The sequence below is a fragment of the Anolis carolinensis genome, chromosome 3 (genome assembly GCF_035594765.1).
Source record: "Anolis carolinensis isolate JA03-04 chromosome 3, rAnoCar3.1.pri, whole genome shotgun sequence".
Lineage (NCBI taxonomy): Eukaryota > Metazoa > Chordata > Lepidosauria > Squamata > Dactyloidae > Anolis > Anolis carolinensis.
Window position 1 is genome coordinate 268,461,998 of NC_085843.1, and position 16,619 is coordinate 268,478,616.

The 16,619-nt window shown below is 39.4% G+C and overlaps 2 protein-coding genes across 7 annotated transcripts in view; one reads left to right on the top strand and one right to left on the bottom strand.

Annotated features, from left to right (window-relative positions):
* Nucleotides 1–565: 565 nt before the first annotated feature.
* mynn (myoneurin) lies at nt 566–13,984 on the top strand. Of its 4 annotated transcripts, XM_003218143.4 has the most exons (9): nt 566–711; nt 3,799–4,097; nt 5,342–6,144; nt 7,624–7,783; nt 7,906–8,084; nt 8,729–8,812; nt 9,319–9,405; nt 9,972–10,277; nt 13,502–13,984. In XM_003218143.4, exons 2-8 carry the CDS (start codon nt 3,832–3,834, stop codon nt 10,232–10,234), a joined length of 1,842 nt encoding a protein of 613 aa, XP_003218191.1. In that variant the 5' UTR covers nt 566–711; nt 3,799–3,831; the 3' UTR covers nt 10,235–10,277; nt 13,502–13,984. The 4 variants fall into 4 exon arrangements, with proteins under 4 accessions (XP_003218191.1, XP_008104253.1, XP_062832819.1 ...); XM_008106046.3 differs by having other exon boundaries at nt 9,972–13,984; XM_062976749.1 differs by lacking the exon at nt 566–711 and having other exon boundaries at nt 3,799–3,888; nt 3,993–4,097; nt 9,972–13,984.
* Nucleotides 13,985–15,243: 1,259 nt separating this feature from the next.
* Nucleotides 15,244–16,619, bottom strand: part of lrrc34 (leucine rich repeat containing 34) — a 29,046-nt gene continuing 27,670 nt past the window's right edge. For all 3 annotated transcript variants that reach the window (XM_062976753.1, XM_062976754.1, XM_008106044.3), the window contains exons 10-11: nt 15,912–16,038; nt 15,244–15,685 (exon numbers count right to left, since the gene is read on the bottom strand). In XM_062976753.1, coding sequence (XP_062832823.1) covers nt 15,482–15,685; nt 15,912–16,038 — 331 coding nt within the window. In that variant the 3' untranslated portion in view covers nt 15,244–15,481. The remainder of the gene's footprint in view (nt 15,686–15,911; nt 16,039–16,619) is intronic.

Consider the following 16,619-nt stretch of genomic DNA (forward strand, 5'->3'; position numbering starts at 1 on the left):
CTCGCTTATCCAACGTTCTGGATTATCCAACGCATTTTTGTAGTCAATGTTTTCAACATATCGTGACATTTTGGTGCTAAATTCGTAAATACAGCAATTACTACATAACATTACTGCATATTGAACTACTTTTTCTGCCAAATTTGTTGTCTAACATGATGTTTTGGTGCTTCATTTGTAAAATCATAATCTAATTTGATGTTTAATAGGCTTTTCCTTAATGCCTCCTTATTATCCAACATATTCGCTTATCCAACATTCTGCCGGCCCGTTTATGTTGGATAAGTGAGACTCTACTGTATATATTTATGTGTGTATATATTTGTGTGTACCATTTTTCAAAAATATTAATTCTCTTGCGAGTGTATAATTTAGATTCAGAATTATAAACTGTTAAAAGTGTGTGTGTATCTGTATAAAGCTATATAGACATTAAAAACTACGTTTCTCGTGATTCTGAGCGCCACAAAGCTGCACTACACACTGCGTGTCCAATAAAGAGTTGTGGCGCGAAGTATCACGGGAAATGTAGTTTTTTAAACGCCGCTCTCCCTTTTCCACCATATTCCCATTGAAGACCATTGAAACCGGAAGTGAGATTCCAGCCCCCTCCAAAGGAGGCGTCGACCGTCACGTCAACACAAAATGGCGGCCTGAAGCGAAGGAGGGTTTGTGTGCCCAGTTTTCCCACCTCCCCCCCGCCTCCTCCAGGTGGGTCATCCCAACTCATTTGGAAAAGGGTTTTGGACGCGACCAATATGACCTTTGCGGGGGGTGGTAGGAAAAGAAGGGCTCAAGGAAAAGTTGGGAAGAAGAGCTGCTGCGAGAGGGAAAGGGGATGGGAGAAGATCCAGTTGGGATATATGGGAGGGACTTCACTAAGCCATTGGCTTTTGGAGGGTGTTTGTGACGTCACATTTGGGGGGGGGGGTTAACCCATGTTTAAAGCTTTGAGAAGATTTGTAAAAGCTGTCACATATTTCAGGTAGTTTCAGGTCTGTCTCAGGCTTAGACTAGCAAGGGTGTCTCTTTCCTCACTGGGACCAAAGCAAAATGACTGGCAAGGATTATGTTTCCTATTGGAAGGTGTCCAGAGTAGGGCGACTAAAAGGATCAAAGGTCTGGAGACCATGAATCCATATGAGGAGCGGCTGAAAGAGCTGGGCATGTTTAGCCTGCCTAAGAGAAGGCTGAGAGGAGACATGGTTGCCGTATATAAATATGTGAAAAGGTGTCATAAGGAAGAAAGAGCAGGCTTGTTTTCTGCTGCCCTGGAGACTAGGATCAGGAGCAATGGGTTCGAATTACAGGAAAGGAGATTCCATTTGAACATTAGGAAGAACTTCCTGACCGTAAGAGCTGTTCAACAGTGGAACTCTCTGCCTCAGTGTGTGGTGGAAGCTCCTCCCTTAGTAGCTTTTTAAACAGGCCGGATGGCCATCTGTCAGGGATACTTTGTGCTTTTCCTGCATGACAGGGGGGTGAATTACATGGCCCATGTGGTCTCTTCCAACTCTATTATTCTGTGATTCTATGACTTATGGCACAAAAACAAACTTACTTCTCTTCCTCCCTAAACAGGGCAATATTGGGACGTCCAGAAACCAGATTTTTGGGTTTATGGGCTGGCTTTTGTTGTGTGCCTTCAAGTCATTTCCAGATTATCGCAGGGCTTTCTTTCTTTGCAATCTTTGTTCAGGAGAGGTCTATCATTGCTTTCTTTAGGGGTTGAGACAGTGTGACTTGGCTGAAGAGAAGCATGACCTTTTAGAGATCATAGTCTTTTTGAAAATGATATTCATAACCTTTTAGAGAAGAGCCAAAAACCCGTTTGAGTAGAATCTTAAGTGGTATACAACCAAATGTAATTATGCAAGGCAATTGGGTTCCGTTGTTAGACTGAATAACCGAATGTCTCTGATCCGTTAGGAAACAGAGAATATGCCAGGGCATAAAAATAGCAGTTTTTCAGAAATATTTTTTAGGGCCCAAAAATATATCTACTCTCTCATAAAACAACTTGTTTTATATTATGCAGTCATGAGACAAAATAAAGTAGACTTTAGTAAAAAAAATAACATATTTGGTTTACTCACTACCATCATGTGTTCAGCATAAACACCGTACACAACTTATCAGTCAGTTACAAATATGTTTGAGATCGTTTCTGTGTCATCCGATCAGAACATCTCTTACAATAAATAACAAACATTTACAAATCTGCGATCTGAGCAGTCCCAAAGTCTAAAGAAGTCTGTGCTCAGCTCAGAGCAGATCATGTGGTCTGCAGTCCTTCCCACAATTTCTCTGGAAAAAATAGAGCAAGGAAAGAAGGCTGCATACCCAGAACATACATACAATAAATAAGCAACAGGATTATAGATGAACAAATTAATAGAGGAGGCTGGAAGAAGGTTGTAATTTCCAACAGCGAGGATTTGAACCTTATTCTCCAGAGTTGTAGTTCAATATGCAAACTATTACACAAATCTCTGTGCTTAAAAGTTTTTTCCCATTCTGTGTATTTTTTACACCAGGTTCCCATTAAAAAAAATCTGTAGATGTCGCAGATCATTGGTATCGGAAATGGGAGAATGGGGCCTGAATGTTAACAACAACAACAACAAAATTAAACATTAGAAGGATTTCCCTGTTAAGTAGGAATACTTCAGATACGGAACAAACTTTGTCAGACAGGTAGTTTGTGAGCAAAATTAATTACCTTAGGGTCAGCTCAAATTCTACAAAATGTGTGCAAGCTTTTGAATAACCCAGAACACTAATAATCAGGTAAGAGTCACAGATAGGGAAGACACTGAGACCTTTTCTACACTGCCATATAATCCAGATTGTTAAATCTGATAACCCACATTATCTGCTTTGAATTGGATTACATGGATCTACACTTCCAGTTCAAAACAGGCTATCTGGATTTTAAATGGCAGTGTAGAGGGGGGCTGAAAAATCTTGGTGTTTTGCCAAATGTCAGGCCACAAAATCAGTAATTTAGGTACAATGTCAAACTGAGACTGCTTACTATTACGTATAGACTTGTAGCTGCACAGGTGTCACATCTGACCTAGTACTGGATCTGGGAGAAAGAAGCCACAACTCTACTGACTTGGCATAGTCCAGTACAACTGGGTGGCATCAGGTTTGAGTTTTAGCATGGATTCTGGATTCAGCTCTTCTTGATATTGATCAGAAGATAACTGCTAAACTCAGCTTTTCTGGACATGAATGCCAGATGTTCCCAGTAATGATGGGGTATACTTCTTATATAGTATTTAACTGTAGTAGCAGTGTGTTATTGGCATCTCTTGGATAACTTACATTTTTGTGTGCGGGTCTAATTATTGGAATGCTGCTTTTGATACCTAGAATAGTTTCCTATATAACAGGCATGGGCAAACGTTGGCCCTCCAGGTGTTTTGGACTTATTTTATTTATTTACATCACTTTTACCCCGCCTTTCTCTCCGAGGAGACTCAAAGTGGCCGGTAGGCTCTTAGGAATTATAAGAATTGAAGTTCAAAGCACCTGGAGGGCTAAAGTTTTCCCATGTCTGTTCTATAGTCTTTTTCTGATACCCTCCATATGTCTTTGACTGCAAGTCTGGTAGGCCCTAGACAGCATGATCAGTGATCACATATTGAGAGAACTGTAGTCCCAAGCTTCTGGAGAACACCTGCTTGTGTGGCCTGGTTTATATGACTGTTTGTATAGGGACTATTTTACCTGTGCCTTCCATTCTGAACATTGCACACTGGTGCTAAGTATGTTCCTTTGCCTTCACAGGCCAGAGCAAAACACCATCTCCCATTGCTGAAAATGCAGTGTGCCCATCACTGTGAGCACCTACTGGAGAGACTGAACAAGCAACGAGAGGTGGGCTTCCTTTGTGACTGCACCATCATTATTGGTGAATTCCAGTTCAAAGCTCATCGAAATGTTCTGGCTTCCTTTAGCGAATACTTTGGGGCTTTTTACAGGGATACTTCAGAGAGTAACGTGTTCTTGGATCAGAACCAAGTGAAGGCCGATGGATTTCAGAAACTTCTAGAGTTTATATACACAGGAGACTTAAGCCTTGACAGGTAATACATTAGAGATGGGGATATATTTGCTTAGGGTCCAAAATAAACACTTTCTGGAGAATTACAAAGATAGGTCTTTGCCTGAAATAGTCCCAGTTAAGGACATAATCGCAGATGGGTCAAGGAGGATGTGAAAAGGACCTAGAATACGCATGTGTCAAACACTAGTTAGTGTGTTCTGGTTTCCAAGGTCCTGGTTTGATTGAAGTAACTGGCCATGTCATGAGTCAGAATTAGACCTGTTGAAAAGGGTACGGTGAATGACTTGGAAAAGCTGGAGGTTTTTTTTTCACCCTGGCTCCTGCAGGCAGCAAGGAAACTTTTTAGTTCACAAAGAATTGTGTGTGTGTGTGTGTTTAAAAAATGATGTAGAAAATTAACTTTCTTTTAAAAGAGAATATGATCCTTTTGAGGTTTAATTCTTCCACTATTGCACGCTGTAGCGTGCCCTGGTTTTACATCATTTCTGTGGACCACATGATTTCAGTGGACAGTTGCCCATACTCAATTTTCCCTGAGCTGGAGCCCCCTGTGGCGCAGTGGGTTAAACCCTTGTGCTGGCAGGACTGATGACTTGAAGGTTGGGTTGCTGACCTGAAAGTTGCCAGCTTGAATCCAACCCTGGGAGATCGCAGATGAGCTCCCTCTATCAGCTCCAGCTCCATGCGGGGACCTGATAGAAGCCTCCCATAAGGATGGCAAAACATCAAAAACATCCAGGCATACCCTGGGCAACGTCCTTGCAGACGGCCAATTCTCACACCAGAAGCGACTTGCAGTTTCTCAAGTCGCTCCTGACACGAAAAAACTCCATTTTACATCTGTTTCAATTTCCTTTTGCTGGGACACCAATAGCTAACACCATAATAATCTAGTTTAAAAGCAAATCTCAATTTGAGAATGTTATTTTTCTGGCTTTTTTGTATGGTGTTGTCACTTTAATATCAAGTTTATATGGAAATGTTTCATGTCTTCACTTGGCTGTGAAGATCACCAGAAACCCTTGAGCAAGTCAATAACATATTTTGCATGTTATCCCATAGCATAATTTTTTGCACGTATTGCAAAGGGAACAAGCTTGAGCAGCAAGCCTTGAATTCATACACTCAGCCGTACTTTTTAAGTGTATCTGCAAAAACATTAGCTTTTCATCTAGTTTAGACTGTTTAGAATTTGAATTGATTCTACAAGATCACTATTTTTATTCACTTAGTACATTCATATTTACCTTTCACCCCTTGCAGTTGGAATGTTAAAGAAATACACCAGGCTGCTGACTATCTCAGAGTGGAAGAGGTAGTCACTAAATGTAAAATAAAGATGGAAGACTTTGCTTTTATTGCTAATCCGTCTTCTACAGAAATCTCTAGTATTACTGGGAACATTGCACTGAATCAGCAGACTTGCCTGCTAACTCTTCGTGACTACACTAGCCAAGAGAAATTGGATGCCCCTTCAGTGGATCCAGTCCCATCCCCAGTTTTAACAGCAACCTTGGGGAAAAAATCTGCTCAAACCAAAAAGCGGAAGAAGGCATTTGGTTCCCCCAAAACGCTGCCAGACAAGCCTGCACAATATCCAAATGATGTCATAGAGAACACTGCCATAGAGATGTTTTTGGATGCAAATAAACTGGCAACAGAGATAACAGAGCAAGCTGCCCAAGGTGGGGATAATTCTGAGCTGCAGCTCACTCCTGTAGTGGAGAGTGAAACGTTTGCTGCCCAGGAGATCCTTATCCAGACTATGGCTGTGAAACCCAAGCGAAGCAAAGCGCAGCAAAGTTGCGCTTTGAAAGAGCACTGCTTGTCTAACATCACCAGTGACAAGAACTCTTATCAGCTGGAAAGCTCAGGAGAGGAACTGGACCCGAAATACCCTAAGACCAAGCCAGTATGTAACACCTGTGGCAAGGTGTTCTCTGAAGCCAGCAGCCTGAGGCGGCACATGAGGATCCACAAAGGTGTCAAGCCCTATGTGTGTCAGCTCTGCGGAAAAGCCTTTACACAGTGCAACCAGCTGAAAACTCATGTAAGAACTCACACAGGTAGGTTTTCTGCTTGATGTTGGGAGTTGCCTCATGGGAGTATGAGTAGGAAAGCCCACCAATTGCCTCAAATTAGTTGTCTCATCCTTGGCAATGGGGATTGATTAGAGCACATGTGTCAAAACTCAAGGTCCATGGGCTGAACCTGGCCCACCGTGTCACTTTATGTGGCCCTCCAGATGCTGGACTACAACTCCTGTATTTCTCATCATTAGACATTACTACAACTGATGGGAATTGTGATACAGTAACATCTGGAATGCTCAGTTTGCTCTGTTAGTCAGAATAGTGGGCTTTGGATTTAGCTATAAGATCTGTGGATTTGATGCCTGACTTTAAAATATCCTTTAACCTTTCCCCATCCCCAGAGCCAAAAGTCCTATTGGGTTGTAATTCCCGTTATTTATTTATTTATTTATTTACAGTATTTATATTCCGCCCTTCTCACCCCGAAGGGGACTCAGGGCGGATCACATTATAACACACATAAGGCAAACATTCAATGCCCATAAACACATCAAACAGAGACAGTTATTCCCAGTCAACACAACAGATCATCAAAAGTGATGGGAATTGTTTAATAACATCTAGGTAAAAACTAAAGAGCACTGACCACTATGTGAAAAAAATATAGTTGGCCCTCTATCCATGGATTCTTTGTCCATTGATTCAACGGCCCTTTGAAGGTAACCACAGGTATAAAGGAGATTCTGGAATTAACCTCATTATTACACTTTTATTTTTATTATGATAATTGTGAAATATGAAATAATTTTTGAAGGTAATGTTATTAGCTCTTTTTTTGAAAGGAATATTCAAAGTTCTGTGTAAGTCAAAAACTATTTTTCTGTAGTCTTCACCAAGCCCCTGCCAGACTTGGCTAGTAAGATGTGTTCAACTTGATGTCACCTATATTGTGCAAGTCTGCTGGTACAAGCATTCATTTTGCTAGCTCATCTGGTAACTGCTATGCTAGTTGTTGCTGTGTACCTTCTTTCCCAACTTATAATTATCTAAGGCGAATGTATTACAAGGTTTTCTTAGCAAGATTTGTTCAGAGAGGTTTGCCTTTCCCTTCATCTGGATTCGGAGAGTGTGAGTTGCCCAAGGTCACCAGTGAGTTTCCATGGATGAGCAAGAATTTGAATCCTCATCTCCAGAGTCATAGTCCAATGCTCATGTTATTACATTATGCTGGTTCTCTTACTGGTTTGCTTAGCAGTCGTTTGCTAAATGTTGTACCTGAGAATTCTTATTAGTTTCTCTGCCCCACTAGCTCCAACTTTTGAAGTAAATATTTGAGTAAATTCAAATCCTAGCTGATTTGAATTTAGATAGAGTGAAACTTGATTTTGGAATTCTTTTCCCCCTAATTTTGAATTTTGCCTGTTTCTTTGGTTATGTCATTATAATCTGCTACTGAAACACCTCATCCTTCACCCACCAATGCTAAAATGAACAGTTTTATTCTCTCCATAGGGGAAAAGCCATACAAATGTGAACTCTGTGACAAAAGCTTTGCTCAGAAATGTCAGCTGGTTTTCCACAGCCGTATGCATCACGGGGAGGAGAAACCATACAAATGTAACGCTTGCAACCTGCAGTTTGCAACCTCTAGCAATCTGAAGATTCATGCCCGGTGAGTAAATGGGCATTGCCTACAATAGATCTGGAGGAGGTCGTTGAGGAGGTTATTGTTCAGAGAAGTGGTTGATAGATACATTGATAGAATTTAACCATCTTTTCTTTTTTCCAATTTAGGAAGCACAGTGGAGAGAAGCCATATGTCTGTGATAGATGTGGTCAGCGCTTTGCACAGGCGAGCACGTTGACCTATCATGTGCGGCGACACACAGGAGAAAAACCGTATGTTTGTGATACTTGCGGGAAAGCTTTTGCGGTCTCAAGCTCGCTTATTACACACTCAAGAAAGCATACAGGTGATTCTTAAATAGTAGAGTTGAAGGGGGAAGTGTATCCCAGGCATGGGCAAACTTGGGTCCTCCAGGTGTTTTGGACTTCAATTCCCACAATTCCTAACAGCCTATGGCTGAGAGTTGAAGTCCAAATCACCCTGGAAGGCCCAAGTTTGCCCATGCCTGATGTAGCCAAAAGGATAGATGGAGTCAGGAATGATATGAAAGCCACCAGAGCTGGAGATGTACACCTTTCTTAGTTAGTGGGGCAGTAAAACAAATGAAAAATCGTTAACTTGCCTTGAGTAGATTAGCAGCTTTTCCTCGCTGCCTGATTGACCGATGATGAGCACATGTGAGACAACTCTATGCCTTGAAATAAGACTGGATAACTTGTAACTTTAAATATACTTCTGGATCCTAGCTCTCATCATTCATAGCTAGTGGTCAGAGACAATAGGATTTGTAGTCCCAAAACATCTTGTTCTAGAAAAATTGGTAGCCTACATCACAATATATATTTTAAAGACAATCACAAAAATATAGGAAAAAATAGAAAGATTTCTAGCTGAGAAAACATTCGCGTGTTTATACAGTTCTGATTTGGGGAGCATATTCACAACCTGTAAATTGGGTATTGAGTTACTTAATTCCACTTCTTTCTGTAGGAGAGAAACCATATATATGTGGCATTTGTGGCAAAAGCTTCATTTCTTCAGGAGAACTCAGCAAACACTTTCGGTCTCACACAGGTTAGTTTTCAGGCATATATCTCCTTTTAGGTTTAATCTTGTTTAATGTCAAAAACCATTTTAAAAGAGATCATGACACTGTTTCTGTATGAAAAAAACCATGGCACTTTTAAGACTAATCAGCTTAATTTAGCAATAGTTTTTATGGATTGCAGTTCACTTTACCGGATGCATGGTATCGTATAATATTGATTCCTCGGACATGTATAAACAGTTATGTAACTATAAACTAATCTATGTAACTATAAACAGTTAGATAGTTGTGGAGGTTGGTTAAAGTAAAGTGGGACACTGAAAACATGGGTGAAGCGAACCATAATAGGAATGTACATATATTTTCTCTTTTTCTTATTGTGATTATGCTAAAGTAAATAAAACATCAGCTTTAAGCTCACTGATTAGAAAATAAATCATTATTTGGAGTATACACACTCTAGATTATTTCATCTTCTTGTACATGCATGTAATTTAACGAGGGGTTTTTTGTTTTGTTTTGTTTTCCCAAGGTGAAAGACCATTTATCTGTGAGCTGTGTGGAAATTCTTACACAGATATTAAAAACCTAAAGAAACACAAAGCAAAGGTTCATACAGGTAAGAGCTGGTCTCAGAAGGTCATCCACACAGCCTTTATGCTCATAAAAAACCCTTAGCTCAACTTCAACAAACATGGTCGGCTGTTAGTTATCTATCAAAATTAAAATATTTGTGTTGAGGTGGCTGTAGTGAATACCCACATCATATACCATGAAATTAAATACATTTGTCATCCTTTTGTGTGGACTCCCTCTTCCCCTTTTGTTTATTTTGCTGAAAAGGTGCCCTCATGTCTTCAGAAGGCTATGGAGTGAGCAATTCCATCCTCTAGGAGGGAATCTGCACATGTTTTAAGATGAGCAGACTTTCTACCATAATGGAAATTATTTCCAGCCAATTTCTGATTAGGAAAGAGACTTTTTCTAGATCTGAAACAGAATGAAATTGCCACTCAGGGCTTCCCAAGGGCACTGGCAAGATTTTTCCAGCAAAAAGAGGGGGGTTGAGATCTTGTCTCTCAGGTCCTGGGTATGGAAAGTGGTAGTTGTCCCTGGATCTGATGTATCTACTGTAGCTTTGCTTTCAAGGAATGCCCAGGCTTAAAATTCTGTTTGTCTCCCCAGGTTCTGAGGATGGTCTGGACCCCGTCACACTTGAGCATTCCTTTAATGACCAGGACTCACTTCCACAAGAGAAAAGCCCTTTGCTGGAGTCTGTCGACGTGAAGCCTTCAGACATCACCTTGCCTCTCCCTATTGGGACAGAAGACCACCAAGTGCTGTTGCCGGTAACGGACAGCCAGTCTCCCCCATCAGACACGCTCCTGAGGTCAACCATTTCTGGATATTCAGAACCTCAGTTTATTTTTCTCCAGCAGTTGTACTGAAATCCCCTCTGTGGAGAAAGATTCGGCAGCAAGGGCATCTTTGGTAAAGCGAATGTAATTATGTGGCTGTTTTTAAGCCAGACTTTCTCTTTGATTCATGTAGACACTTGCAGTGCCCTTTTTTCATTCTTATGGTTTGTTAATCAAGAACAAAAGATTCTGGGGTTTCTTTCTCTTTGGAATAATTAAGTTTGCATTTTCTAGAAGATAAAGATGTCTTTCTCCCCTCCAACACCTGCCTTAAGCAGTCTTTCAGTTAATCTGGACAACTCAATTGAAGTTCATGCTGTTCATCTTCTGTAATCAATATATGATCAGTTCTTGTTGCCCACTCACCAGCTAATTCACTTTCTTAAGTGCTCAGTAAAGTTCCTTTCTTGGGCTAAAACTTCCACTTTAGATTTCCAGGAGCTGTATTCTTAGAAAAAGGAACTTTTCAGAGCTCCTAAGTGAAAATTAGTGAATAGCGACAGCAAAAGAAGCTCTTCTTCATGAATTCTGACATCTGTACTTAGAGTTGGCTGTTTTCTGCATCCAAGTAGTTCAAACGTATGTGTTGAGAGCTGAATTCTATATTTGAACTAAATTTGCATGATTTTTTTCTTACTTTGTATAACAGGTTTGGGTGGCCCTGTCAAGGGCTTTGCAGGGCATTAAAACTGTCACAGAGACAAATCCCATTTCATCAATCCTGACTTCTAACACGTCAACAGGCACTGCTTACAAATTTTCACAGATTTTTTAATAGCTATAATGATTTCTAAAACTGTATGAAATGAAAGTGAGATTTTTTTTGTAAAGCTGGACTTAACATGACAGTCGAGGCTTTTTCTATACTATTCCCCTAATCATGAAGCAGTTTGATATGGAGATGTGATTACTTGTAGACAGTGGATAGGATAGGCGTTGAACTTGTTCATGGAACTGTGGTGCATTTTGAAGCTAATTTTACATGGCATCAGAGGAAATCTAAGTGGCTATGGGTATCATAACTACAGTGTAAATACCTTTGCTCATGAGAGTGTGATTACAGAAATTAGTATTAAAATATATGTTTTGTGAGGGGTGTTTAGCCATACTAAGTTTGGAATAGCAGAAGCAACTAAGGTTCACAGAGTGGTTGTGTGCCTTTGTTTCCAACTTTTGGGGACTCTCTCATGGTTTTCTTGGCACAATTTGTTCAGAGTTGGCTTACCCTTGCTTTCCTCTGAGGCTGAGGGTGAAACTCGCCCAAATTCGGGCAGTGGGTTTCCATGGACAATCAGGGATTTGAACCCTGTTTCAATGCTCAAATTAATTCAGAGATTTAGTTGGTCCAAATTCCAGCCCATATTTTTTCCTAGTAAGATGTCTTCAAAAGAAGCCCTTGGCTGGGCACCATAAAAAAGTCCAATTCTTGATTTTCCTTTAACATCAATATTCAGACGCCCTGCTTCTGAGGTTGTGAGATGCTCATTTCCTTGCTGTGAGGTGTAGTGGCCATGATTAGGCAGAAACTGATATTCTCTGTCCATTCCTTGTCCTTGGTGTGCTTAAACAGATTAGCAAATGAATACATTGATTATGTTATGCAGGGGTTTTCAGGATTGCTGAGTGGTGCAGGCTTAACAGCACATGAACAAAAAAGGGTGTTTTTATATTTTCATTCTTTAACAGATCAAAATGATGCTTTTATAATGGCCTTACTCTTGTTACGTTTAACAAGTGATATTATGCGGGCTTCGTTGCTATTCTGTGTTGGGAGTTTTGGGAAGCAACAAATGAAGAGGGCTAAAGGGATCAAGAAATGCTGTTTTGGGACATGATGCTTTAAAAATGTATCCAGTGCAACAAATGCATTTCTATTCACTGTACCATACAAAATCCACAAAATTGTTTAGTGATATTTGATCTTGAGGGAACTTTACATTTGGCTTAAAGTAGATTGGAGGTTTGGACAGAATTAGATGTGCCTAAATTTACTTCATTTGGATGAAGGGTCTTCAAATATGGAAAGTACAAATCTGTCCAATTGAATGTAGGCTCTTCTGCTTTCACTACTTGGTGTGAGTGGGACAGAGAGAAATGGACACTGGACATTGGGGAAAATAGATCTTTTCTTTTGTAATCATGAAGGTTAGAAACCTGGTTAAACAAAACCCAGCTATTTGTGAAGTGAGGACTCTTATTTCCCAAGCCTATCATGCTGACCTACTAAAATCAGAGCAACAGGGAATACTATGCTCATATCCTTTGATACTACATCAATCCCTTAGAAAGGTTGCAGCATAGATCTGTCTATCCACTATCCATCAAGAGATTTCAGTTGTTTTGTTCTCAAGGATCAACTTCTTTTGCTACCAGAAACTTCCGACGATACGAAATTTAATACAGACTTTGTACATGGTACAGTATTGATTCTATCATGTATCTGGGAATGCAGAATCCTTGTTTTTTTCTGAAAAGCGTTAATGATCTAAATTTAAGAGTCAGTCCCAACTGTAGTATATGCATTACATTAATGGAAACTTAGTAAGTCAGTTCTTAAGTTCTATTGATTGGATAGTCCCTCGTCCCCCTGCAGTATTAAGTCTTGTTTCATTTATTAAGAATATGACTGCCATTTGTCTTGTGGAGAAGAGGGAAATGAACTTGACTGTTTAATATTTATATTTCATATGAGAATTTCTACTTGGGTTTTGTGTCTTGTCACCTTTTCTTTCAAAAAAGCATACTGTACTTTTAAAAAGGCCCATTCTTAGATTTTTCTTAGATTCTAGTTAGCTATTTAATATTTATAAAGATGTTTTACTTTATAGATCTCATTTGACTTTTGTACATGAAGTATTTTTCAGAGCTCTTTTTTGAGTCCGTTTCCCCATAACACTAACAGACTCTTGAGAGAGCGGAAATCTATTGTAGCAATAATGGAAGAAATATCCCTTTTAGTTTCCAAACTTGGAAGTACTTACTGCCGTGTGCAAAGGCCCCATGCCCCTTTAAAATATATGTACATTTATATTGTTGGGAAGAACATGATTTGTGGGGTCCTATCAGGATTGCATCTTATCAACCATAGGGCTATGTTACTTGTATCTGTTAAGTAGAGCTTGGTACTCCATGAACCTTACCTGGATGACATATGCAGCTGGATTTATCCAAATTGACCATCTAAAGTTCATCATCTGCTATGAATATATGGATTTGTTTTCAATCTGAGGCCCTACTTTGATGGGGGGAAAGAATGTGTACTCCAACCTTTCTTCTCCTTGGTGTTTTGTACTTCAGCTCCCGTGATTCCTCACCATGTGACCATATTGGTTGGGCTCAGTGGTAGCTGTTCCCCAAAACGGAAGGACCTCAACTTGGAGTTTTACTTTCTCTACATCCATACTCGTATTTCAAGCTTCAGTGGAGTTCATGGAACCCTCCAGATATTATTGAACTGAAACTTTCACCAACCCTAGCCTTCATAGCCAGTGGTGAGGAATGCTGGGATTTGCAATTTAGCAACATCTGGAGGACCATATATTTCCTACTAAGTTCTTATTCAAAATGCTACTTTTACTAGTATAAAGGGATTTTCTTAAGAGCTAGTCTTAAGTCACCCTTTCTGATTTAATTATGTCTGACATGTTTCACAAACATATTTGTTCCTCGTTCTCTGTGTAGAGCTTGCTTTTTGTATTTATACTTTCCTATAAGGTTTTGTGTACATAACTAACTTGCAATATTTCAGTGTTAGCCTTGAATAAAACTTGTTTTGTAGCACTTCTTTGTTCCTGATGTTACTGTTTTAAATATAATTGCTCTGGAGAGAGATGTGGGATGGAAAAGCCTAATTCCAGAATGATTTGTTTCATTGCTAAGCAAAGTACCAGTATAATTTGATAAAAGAATTGATAATGTCTTCACCAGTTACATGTCGCATTGTTTCATTACTTTGACTGTAACAGGTAGTTCTGTTTTAACTATTGCCAGGGTCAGGGAAAAGTAAATCAATGAAATTATGTGCTGCTTGAAAAAGCTGGTTATGAAATTGACTAATTGCTGATCTAGTGCAAACTAGGAAAAAAGCCCTCTAATTTTAAAGATGGATGCAGTTTATTTAAGTTAAGCTGTTCTAAAGAGTTGGTCTATTTCATATATTGAGATTATGCAACAAGAACTGCTACTGACAGAGAAGGAGGCACACATTTCTGCTACAGGAACTAATGTTCACGATGTCCCAAATGCAGTGTTTTTCACTGGAGATCATGCACATAGTCCAGTGCAGTAAATCTATAATTTGGAAGTTAATTGATTAATATACACATGTCAGTTTATAAATTAGCAAAGGCTTCAGGCAGAGATAAAATTGCTTTAGAAAAAAACAAAGCTACAGAGAAATCTCTTTTAATGCTCTTTTACCTTGAAAAAGGCTGTCTTATGAATTCATATTTAGAGCCAAGAAGTCATTAATGGATTTCCTGATCTAGTAAAGGAATACAGTGCATGCCCAGCACCACCATAGCTGTAGTACCACAAGCTAATAATGTTCTTGAATGTATAAAACTCACAACTGAAGACTGACGGGTCAGACCATTTTTCTCAAATCAACAGGATTTCTATGAGTAAGTAATTATTCTTTTTATGCTTGTTAATTCAGAATGTCTGGTAGGTTTTCACTTCTTACAAGCAATGTTTGTTGACAAATCATGAACTGCAGGTTTAATTCTGCTGATATAACTTTTTGTTTCTGTTTCCCCGTATCCAACAGGGTGCTTATATTATATCTTTCACTTACAAATAGGTTAGTAAAATAAATTTCCAATTTGAAAGATACTTATACTGAAATCTTACTGATTCTGGTAAGTTATCATTTTATTTCTAAACATATATGTTCAGGGCTGCTGCCTTTCTTTCAAAAACCGTACTCCTTGATTTCTCCTTCGTATACAGTTCTAATGCTATAAAATGATGCTTTGTTTCACTACTTTCAATCTTGATTCAATAGTTTTAAATGTTTGCAATGATTAACATCCATCAAAAACAATAGAACAATTTAATTGAAACTAAATTCAGTTTTACTCTCTTTAATAAGCATACATTATGATAACTTTTGCTGGTTTAGGACTCAAGTGTAGAATCAAAGTACCTTCATATTGTGACCCGATGTCAAAATGATGGTCCCAAACTTTATAGCATTCACATAACTATGTAATTGTTTTAAGGCCGATACACAAATCATATATAACTTTAAAAATCCCAAGATATAAGGAGTCCGATTCATAGGTTTTCAGTAACCGGAGATAATGCCAGAGAGGCATTGGCATGTTTGCTTTCAGGGTCTCCATAACTTGGAGTCCAATAGTAATACTGTTTCAAGCCATGGGAGACTTCTGCAAAGTATGTCGTCCCATCCACTTCATATGGCTCCACATCTGTGCCGGTTGGCGCTAGGCGGCCACTCTTAATTAAGTCTGCAAATGCCTGAAAGACAGAAAGATATCAAAATGATTGAGGGCCCAACTGTGTGCAATGACAATGAGATTTCTTTTAAAGGTGCAACTGCAATTGTTGGCTGTACTACTGAAAGAAAGGAATTGAGCTTCCCAGCACCATTTTTAAATTGAAATCCTCCCAATCCTACATCCTTATCCTCTATAGTGTAAATAATTAAACTACTTAACTGTATAAGAAAATGAAGAAGACATACCACACAGGTGTCGTTATCAAATTTGTTTCCCCATATATAGATGTAGGAAAGGACTGGGTTTATTTTCATTGACTCCGATAGGGCAACCAATCCTTGCCCAGTGATATTGTTGTGCGTCACTGCTAACCTAGTAACCACAGGGACACAAGGCAGAAAAGAGTCACTATTCAATGACAGACAATCCAGTTTCCTTGGCCTGCATGAACCACAAACCAACACTGTAGTTTTTGCCTTAGGATTGCTACCCACCCAACAGTCTATTTCTTTACCCACAACATTCAAACGGAAAGAGGGTGAAGGTGTCATTCCTTCAGGTTACAAGATTAGTCCTAGTTTCCAAGACTTGAAACTTCCTGCTATTTTCAACTTTTTCTTACAACCTTGTTATCTATTCAGTGTGCTCAACTAAAGATCTGTTAATGTGGATTATAAATCATAACACTGGTGATAGAATGAAAAAGACTCCAGATTTCAAAGGAATATCCTGAGTTTCTCTGCAGCTTTCTCAAAGGATGCTGAGCTGAAACTTTTGGATCTCTCATGGCCACCGCAATGATTACATGACCATTTCAGCAAATTTCTCAACCCAGGCCCGTATGTTCCTGTCCTGGTTACCACCGTGGCATTTTGCTGTGAAGTGTAGCATCCTTTGTTGCCATATCCAAAAGCCTGCTCTTACAAAGCGGGGATTCTAGGAGCTTTGCATAC

Coding starts and splice junctions, on each gene's coding strand:
- mynn (XM_008106046.3), top strand. CDS start 3,832: ATGCAGTGTGCCCATCACTGTGAGCACCTACTGGAGAGACTGAACAAG. Junction 7,784..7,905: donor AATCTGAAGATTCATGCCCG/GTGAGTAAATGG, acceptor TTTCCAATTTAG/GAAGCACAGTGGAGAGAAGC. Junction 9,406..9,971: donor CAAAGCAAAGGTTCATACAG/GTAAGAGCTGGT, acceptor TTGTCTCCCCAG/GTTCTGAGGATGGTCTGGAC.